This window comes from Chrysochloris asiatica, unplaced genomic scaffold (genome assembly GCF_000296735.1).
Source record: "Chrysochloris asiatica unplaced genomic scaffold, ChrAsi1.0 scaffold00116, whole genome shotgun sequence".
NCBI classification, from domain to species: Eukaryota; Metazoa; Chordata; class Mammalia; order Afrosoricida; family Chrysochloridae; genus Chrysochloris; species Chrysochloris asiatica.
In genome coordinates, this window is record NW_006408634.1 from 6692063 (window position 1) to 6700097 (window position 8035).

Below are 8035 nucleotides of genomic sequence, written 5' to 3' on the forward strand. Positions count from 1 at the left end.
CATATATCATTATTTACCTCTGTCTCACTTAGCCCATTGAGACCTGTCTAATTGTTCTCCCATCTGCTTTGTTCTTCCTCTCCATGATACTTTGAACATTCTTTGCCAACACTATAATTCAAATGTATCGGTCGGTTTTTGTACAGTCCTCTCTATTCATTGTCCATCTCTTACATGTATATGGGGTGGAACCATACAAATGATGTGCTTGGAACCCTAACATGAAGATTGGTCAGTTTTGCCATCCCACTAGGTTTAAAATGAGCCACCTCCGAAGTAGAAAAGAGGAACTCACTACCATCAAGAAAGAACCAGGAGTGGAGCATGTCCTTTGGACTCTCAGATCCCCATGCGCTGTACCTCCTTGATCCAGGAAGCAGGGATCTGTGACAGCATAGAAGTAGTGGCAATAGACTCCTTGGACCCTCCCCTGCTTGGCCAAGTGCAGGTCTGCCAATTAACACCCCCTCTGCCAGTAAGTCTCAGCTTGAAGATCTTAACTCTAGCTCCAAGGGTCAGAAAATGTAGTTCCTCCAATTAAGTGCCTAGAGGCAACCCACTTTGCTAGCAAGTCTCCTTCTGGAAGACACAACTTTCTCACTCAAAAGCACAAGACAGTGAGTTTCCTAGCCCACAGGGCAAGAAAGCGGAATGCCTTCAGGCAGGACATTTGCTCCTGGAGTGTGATGCCTCCCAGGTAATTGCTTGGGAAGCTAGATTTACTGACCCGTAGAGCTAGAGATGAGCACCTCTGGAAAAGACTTGCTGGAAGAGTGGAGTGCCTTCATCTATCAGCAGAGCTGAAAAGAGCTTTGTAACACTTGTCCAAGCAGGGCAGAGGCGAGGAGGTTAAGAACTGGAGAGAGGTCTGCTTGTGAGCATGGTTGGAAAGAGGATGTTCTGATTCTGAGCTTCCCTAATGAACCTGAACATTGTGAGCATGCTCTGAGTTCTGTGTGGCCAATGCAACAGATTATGGAACCCAGGAGAGAGTGCTGTGCAAGGGACCAGCTCGTGTCAGAATTGGTAAAGAGGTTGGAGAGTGGAGGCATGTCTGACCTCCACCTCACAGGAACCAACATTGAGCTGATGATGATCACGAGTCCCTTCTTGCCCCCTTGTGAAGTTAGAGGTCAAATGCCACCCCCACACCATTTTTACAGGTGTTACTGGCTCTTGGGGTAACAATGAATGTTACCCATTTGTTGTTCTTATAACTCTAAGCCTGCGACCTTCATCCCAGGACTGACCTTGGGCTCAAGGTATCTGAGAGTCCACAGCCCACCAATGGCCCATAATAAAGGGGTTGTTATGGATTGAATTGTGTCACCCTAAAAGAGATGCAGAAATCCTAACTCCAGGTATCTGTGAACATGACCTCACTAGAACATAATATGTTGAAATCCTAGCCCCTGTACCTACAAATAAGGAGGCATGGTGTTGCATTGGGTTAAGAGCTGGGCTTTGTTAATCACAAGTTAAAAAGTGACTGTGTGACCCTACCAGTCATGTTTGGGAGAAAGATGAGGAAATCTGCTTCCACAGAGATTTCCAGTCTTAGAAACCCTATAAGCTGCTCTACCTTGTCCTATAGAATCACTGTGAGTCCGAATGGACTTGATGGCCCTGGGTTGTTGTTGTGAAGTGCCAGTACTGTCGACTCCGTTCCGATCCATAACGACCCTGTATAGGAGCAGGTGATGAGCTTGACCTGCTGACCTTGCGTTTCAAAGGGACTGCAGGGCATTAACTGAAAGTGCTACACCAGGGCTCTGATGGCAGTGGGTTGTTGTTGAGAAGTGTCGTGGAGTCGGTTCCGACCCATAGCGACCCTATATAGGGTTCAAGGTCACCAGCTGCTCCTCAGAAACCCTGACAAGGGTTCCTTTTTTGTCATGTTTCTGAGCTCACATGAGTGTAGGGTGGGTTCTAAACCTACACAGGGGAAACAGGAAGACAGATAATGGAGACAGAGCTATCTACAAGCTCAGAAACACCAAAGATTGCTGGCAACTCCTGAAAGCTTACACAGACCAGAAAGAACCTACCTGTAGAACCGAGCTCTGAATTCCAGCTTCTAACCTCGGACCTGTGAGAACATACATTTCTGTGTTTAAAGCCACCCACTGTTGTGTCTGTAGTAGAAGCGCTAGAGAACAGACGTAGGGACACTTCAGATGTTATCAGTTAAGAAGAGAGTCTGTGGAGAGATCAGGCTCAGCTGGGTGGTTCTTCAATGACCAGCGTCTTTATAAGAAAGAAGAGTCACAGACACACAGGAAGAGCGCCGTGTGACAACAAAGACAGAGATGGGGGTGTTGCTGCCACAGCCAAGGGACACTGAGAACCACGGGAAACTGGAGGGTCTTCCCCTACAGGCTCCAGAGGAAGCATGGAATCACCAATGCTTTGATTTTGGATTTCTGGCCTCCAGAAAACTAATACAAGGGCATAGTGGCAAATCTCCAACAATTGTCCTCCAACAACTATGCCTTCAAGCATTCCCACCCTTGTGTGGTGGTAATGTGCCCTGGAGTCGGTTCCGACTCATAGTGACCCTGTTTAAAGTTGCCAAGGCTGTAAATCTCTACAGGAGCAAAAAGATTCATCTTTCTCCCATGGAATGACTGGTAGTTTCGAACTGCTGACCTTGAGGTAGCAGCCCACCCAACTCTCCAGGGGCCCCTCGTAACCACTAAGCTACCAGAGCTCTTCCCTGTGTGGTTGCTGTTAAATGCCATCAAATCAGTTCTGACCCATAGTGACCCTGTATATAGGGTTTCTGAGGAGCAGCTAGTGAGCTTGAACTGTGAACCTTGTGGTTCAAACCCACTTTGCAGTCCAGCTCATTAACCCACAGGGGGCGGAGGAATTGCCACTGAGTTGATTCTTACTGATGGCAACCCCACTTTTGAAGAATAGAACTTCACTCCATAAAGTTTTCAAGGACTCGGACCTTTCAGAAGTGGATTGTTAGGGCCATCTTCCAAGGTACCTCAGGGTAGGTTTGAATCACCAACCCTTTAGTTAGCAACCAAGCACTTACCTGTTTGTGCCACCCAGGGATTCCCCTCAGGTAGTCCCCTCCCATTTTCAATCTGGGCTCCTCTGATTTACGTTAACTAATGGAATACGGGGAAAGTGACCTTGTCTTTAGGAGATTGGTAGCTTCTGCCTCTTTCCATTGAAATGTCTGCTGCTGAGAGCCTTCATCTGTCAAGTAAGAAGTCGATATAACCTGGTGGAGAGACCAGGGCCTACTAGAGAACAAGTCCAAACTCCCCAGAAACCCAGTCTTCTCGCCATCCCCATCAAGGTACCAGACATGTCTGATTGCTCCATCTTGGATGTTCCAGTCCGGCTGGGTAACTAGAGTTCTATAGCCCTAGCCAACATCCTAATGTGGTGCTGTAGGATAAGCCCTGGACTACTAGCCACAAGGTTGACTGTTCAAACCTACCAGCCGCTCTTTGGAAACCCTGTTCAGGGTCGCTGTGAATTGGAATCAACTCCACGGAACTTAACAACATCCCATGAAGCTGAAGAACCGCCCAGCTGAGCTCAATCCGCCCATGGACTTGTGACAGATGACAGATGCTGGTTTGAGATTCTGGAGTTTGGGTATGGTTTGTTATTCAACAACAGTGAAACAGATTGAGAGTTTTCAAAAGCACAGTTCCCTTTGCCTCAAGGTGGGAAAGGGTCTAGGTACATGTAATTTATGCTCCCAAGATCCCTACAAGGTCAGGTGGAGGCGGGAACCTCACCTAAAAGTCACGCACTTGCTCATCTTCTTCCCGTTTGCTGTCCTGTTTCCCCCGTTCCGTTACAGAAGTATGGTGCTGTAGGATAAGCACTGGACTGACTGCAAGGTTGATTTGAACCACAAGGTGGGATGTCAAACCCACCAACCATGGATGGCACAAAAGGGAAAGTGCTCAACTACTGACCAAAAAGTTGACAGCTTGAGTCTGAGCCCACCTAGAAATGCCTCATGGAGCCTGCACAATGAGCAAAGTGCTCAGCTGCTAACTGAATATTGGCCAATTAGAACCTGCCAGCTGCTCTGTGGGAGAGAGGAGACTGTCTGCTCCCATAAAGATTTACAGTTTTGGAAAACCTACGGGGCAGTTCTACTCTGTCCTATACGGTTGCTATGAATAGAAATCTACTCAATATCTCATAATATGAGGTGCTTCGGCAGAAAGGCTTAGAGATCTGCTCCTGAAAGTTCACAGCCTCGCAAACCCTATGGAGCACAGTTCTCCTCCACACACACCACACCACGGGGTGCTCATGAATCAGAATGGATTCTACTGCACCTAACAACAGCAACAAAACTCAGGAGTCTGACTCACTTCTCCCTCTTCACTCCTCCCTGTCCTTCTCTTGCATTCGAAAAGCAGAGGCACCTTTCCCGGTTCCCAGACACAGCCAGCCAAGTGGTCAGAGGGTGGGGGAGGGAATGAAAACATCCAGGAGGTTTCGGAAGGAACCAGTAAGCACCTTATTTGCTCTGGTCAGCAGCCAGTGAACCCCAAACCACACATCCATGAGGGGAGATTCCAACTGGAGGTCAGGCAGGCAAAGGTTAGAGTTCAGGTGATGAGGGCATTATCTCTGGTCCTGTTTGCGTTGGGAGGAGCAGCGTGGTGGCACCTTTGCTGTCCCCTCAAGGAAGCTCTCCTCCAAGACCTTCCTATCCTCCTCACCAGTTCCTGGTCTCTAGATACCCCACACTCCATCACCATGGGCCCTCCAGTAGGTCCCACAGCCGGGTACCACTGGAGTCAGAGAAGTCGGCAGAGAAGATGCTGGGGGTTGGGGGCCCGCAGCCCAGTGGGGGACCTCCACTCAGTGCCTCCAACCAGTCCAAAGAGTCCATAGGGCCCCTGGGAGCAGGGGCTGGGGAGTTCGTGGGGGAAGGGAGTGAAGAAGAGAAGACAGATGAGAGGCCTTCAGAGTCCGGAGATGGGGACAGCACATCGAAGGAGCCAGGGAAGTCCAGGGGGATGGGGGGTAGCGGGTCTGCGGAGGAAGGAATGGAAGGTGAGCTGAGGAGGGCAGGAATCAGTCCTCAGCCGACTTTTCCCTTGGAGCAAGAGTCCAGAACCTCAGCCGCTTCCTCCCTCAAACCTAGGAGTCTGGCCCGTCCTCTCAGACCTGGAGTCCAGAACCTCAGCCCCCTACACGCTCAAACCCAGTTCAGATTCTCGGTCCCCTCCCTCCTCAGAGCAGGAGTTCGGTTCTTACCCTCAGGCTCCACCGCATCCTCCAGGATGTCATCGATGCCCCGGTTCGGAAGCAGCTGCAGATGGGTAGAAGCGACATAAACCTGAGACTGCAACCTGAGTCAGACTCGAGACCGAACCCCGCCTGGGCCCACTCCCTCTCACCTGCGCTCTCCGGATCGCTTCCTGCAGCTCTTCCTCCAGGGTCATTGCCGCAGACGTTGGCGCTGAGGAAGGGGTCAGGGCCGAAGCAGGAGCCGGGGCCGCCACTAGGGTGTCCGGGGCTCGCGGAAGAGGCGGCGGGCCGGACACTGGACCAGACTTGAACTAGATCCGCGAGGAAAGCGCTGTTCTTATAAACCACGCCTATTATGTGTAACCACACCCTCTTTGATACGTGGCCCCGCCCCTCTCCCGGTCCTTCCCTCGTTCCTTCGCCTTTGGCTGTGCTCCCAGTTCTTTGCATTTGTACCTGCCCGCTTTGCTCTGAACCGCTTCCCCCGACTTCAACGGCTTCCCGCCGCTAGGCCGCACCCCCCACACTTCATTGGCTGCTCGTTTCCCAACTGCCCGGTCCACAAGTTTATAGCCCCGCCCCAGGTCCCGCCCTCACCGGGGCCTGCCGCCGAGCGGCTCCAAGGGCCTTGGGCCTGAGGCGGGGCCAGGGAGCCACCGCGGGATTGTCCTCGCGCCGTGGCTTCAGCCGCTCACGGGGCGGAGCGCCGCCGCGCATGCGTTCCAGGAGCATAGACTTGGTCCCCGACACTGGGAGGCCTCGCAGGCGCAGCTGCTGCCGGAGCTCTGAGACCTGGGGTGGGGAACCGGTAGAGGTGTACTAGGCAGGCTCCTGGGCGTGGGCATTTGGAAGCCCACTCCTGGGACCCGGAAAACGATGTAACTGAGTAACCCGGACTCTGCTTTCCGATGATGGTTCACACGGGCAGTCAGTTACTCCGCACACTCACCGTTAGTTCCTCCAGCTTAAGGGTCTGAAGTTCCAACTTGTGTGGCGGGGGCGAGGGACTGGGGGCTCCGGGTGGAGAGGGAGTCGTGGGAATAGGCTTCATCCTGGCGACAGTCCGGAGGCGGAACAGAGGTTAGATGGAGAAGAAGGATCAACGACTTTGGGGAAAGATTCTGAAAAGCTAAAATTCAGGCGGCAAACACAGGGAAGATTCCTGGTCTTGGCAGAACAAACTGGGGGCTCAGACTCCCGGAATTTGCAGGGGGAGACTTGTGGGCTTGACTCCTGGGTTCCTGGAGAGCAGGGTGGTCTGGACTTTGGGGTCCTAGGCTCTCAGACTCTTGAGTTCTCTTGAGGAGGGGATGGGGGAAGGGCTGGCAGGCCCCTAGTCTTGAACTTGGTTTGAAGGAAGAGGATGGTGGAGTCCCAAGAGAACAGAAACAGGGAGAGCACATACCTAGGGGATGGTTGCCGTGAGTTTGTCCCTTCCCACAGGGGTGGTCCTGGGGGTCCCAGGGCCTTCTCCTCTGCCAGGGGGTCTCCCCTAGACCTTTGTCTTGGCTCTGAGGGCATGTATTGGTGGTAGGTCAAGTTCCCCTTGGGCTTGGGTTTCTTCCAACGTTGGGTGATCTTAAAAGACTCCTGTTAAAGCAGGTAGGATGTTAGATCTTCAGCTCTGCACCCACCTTACTGCCCCAGAGCCCTGTGAAAAAAAGTATGAGGTCTGCTTGGGAGGATCAGAGAGGAGCAAAAAGCATGTTAGCAGCAAGGAAGAGTAAGGCTAGACTCTCAGGAGGACTTACTGGCACTCCAATCTTAAGACTCACCTTCTTGGGAGACTTCCACAGGCCGTATTCTGACTCAGGATGCAGGACCCCAGGGCTGAAGAGGAAGGGGGCAGAAGGCGAAGGAGAGACTGGGGTGTGGGCCAGAGCAGCGGGGCCTGAGGCTGAGATCCACGGATCTGGAGCCGAGACTGGACAGAAGATGAAGGAGCCTAAGAGGCCTGCAGGCAGAGAGCCAGGCGAGGAGGAGCAGGGCTCTACCGGAAGGAGGTCTCTGGAGACCCCTCGGACCCCCGGTGCAGGAGGCCCAAGAGCAAAATCTAGACTTTCCAACAAGTAGTGAGGAGCAAGGTTCGAGCACACTCCTGGATCTGAAGATGGAGGAACTGGGTACTTAGACTTCTACATTCTGGTTACCAAGGGGTGTGGGAGCCAAGGACCACAGATTTCTGGGATTTTTGCGGGGCCAGGGGTGGGGCTTAGAGCCTTGGTTCTTAGGAGAGGTAGAAAGGGAGATTCTTATATGTGCCAAGACAGAAGACCAGGATTCCTGCATCCCCTAGGGTGGGAAAGCTGAAGAGCAGGAAGCAGGACTTCTGTGGGGTGGGGTAACGGGTCCTGGACTCCTGGGTCCTCGGCAAAGGACAGGATTGGGTTTCTGTGTATCTGGGGCTGTGGAGGACTGGGGAGCAGGGACCAGCACGAAGTATCAAGGCAGCCACACTCCAGGCGATACTCCAAGACAGGGGTCAGCACACCCTCCCTTTTGGGGCCCACACTTACTCGGGTCTTGATAGCGTCTGTGGATCCGCAGCTGGAGGACTGTGAAGGGAGGAGGGAAGTGGGAGGAGGAAGGCGGCGGGAAGGGAGTGTCCAGGAGCCTGGCCTGGCGGGCGGGCTCTGCAGTTGCTGGCGGGCCACGCGTGCCCAGCCCCCTTATACACCCGGTGCAGGCGGGTGGGCGGGCAGCCCTGTTCCCTTTCCTGGGCCTCCCGCCTGCTCCCTGCCAGCGACGAGCTGAGGGCCAAAGCTGATCTGGGGCCAGGAGCCAGCCC

General features: G+C 53.1%; 1 protein-coding gene across 2 annotated transcripts in view; it reads right to left on the reverse strand.

Moving 5' to 3' along the window:
- Positions 1-4744: 4744 nt before the first annotated feature.
- MAMSTR (MEF2 activating motif and SAP domain containing transcriptional regulator) overlaps positions 4745-8035 on the reverse strand; it is a 4378-nt gene continuing 1087 nt past the window's right edge. The window contains exons 2-9 of one of the 2 annotated variants that reach the window (XM_006868170.1): positions 7764-7802; positions 7023-7171; positions 6653-6837; positions 6197-6299; positions 5845-6039; positions 5397-5558; positions 5254-5308; positions 4745-5028 (exon numbers count right to left, since the gene is read on the reverse strand). In XM_006868170.1, coding sequence (XP_006868232.1) covers positions 4745-5028; positions 5254-5308; positions 5397-5558; positions 5845-6039; positions 6197-6299; positions 6653-6837; positions 7023-7171; positions 7764-7802 — 1172 coding nt within the window. Of the gene's footprint in view, positions 5029-5253; positions 5309-5396; positions 5559-5844; positions 6040-6196; positions 6300-6652; positions 6838-7022; positions 7202-7763; positions 7803-8035 lie in introns of both variants that reach the window. The other variant, XM_006868169.1, reaches the window with a different exon arrangement.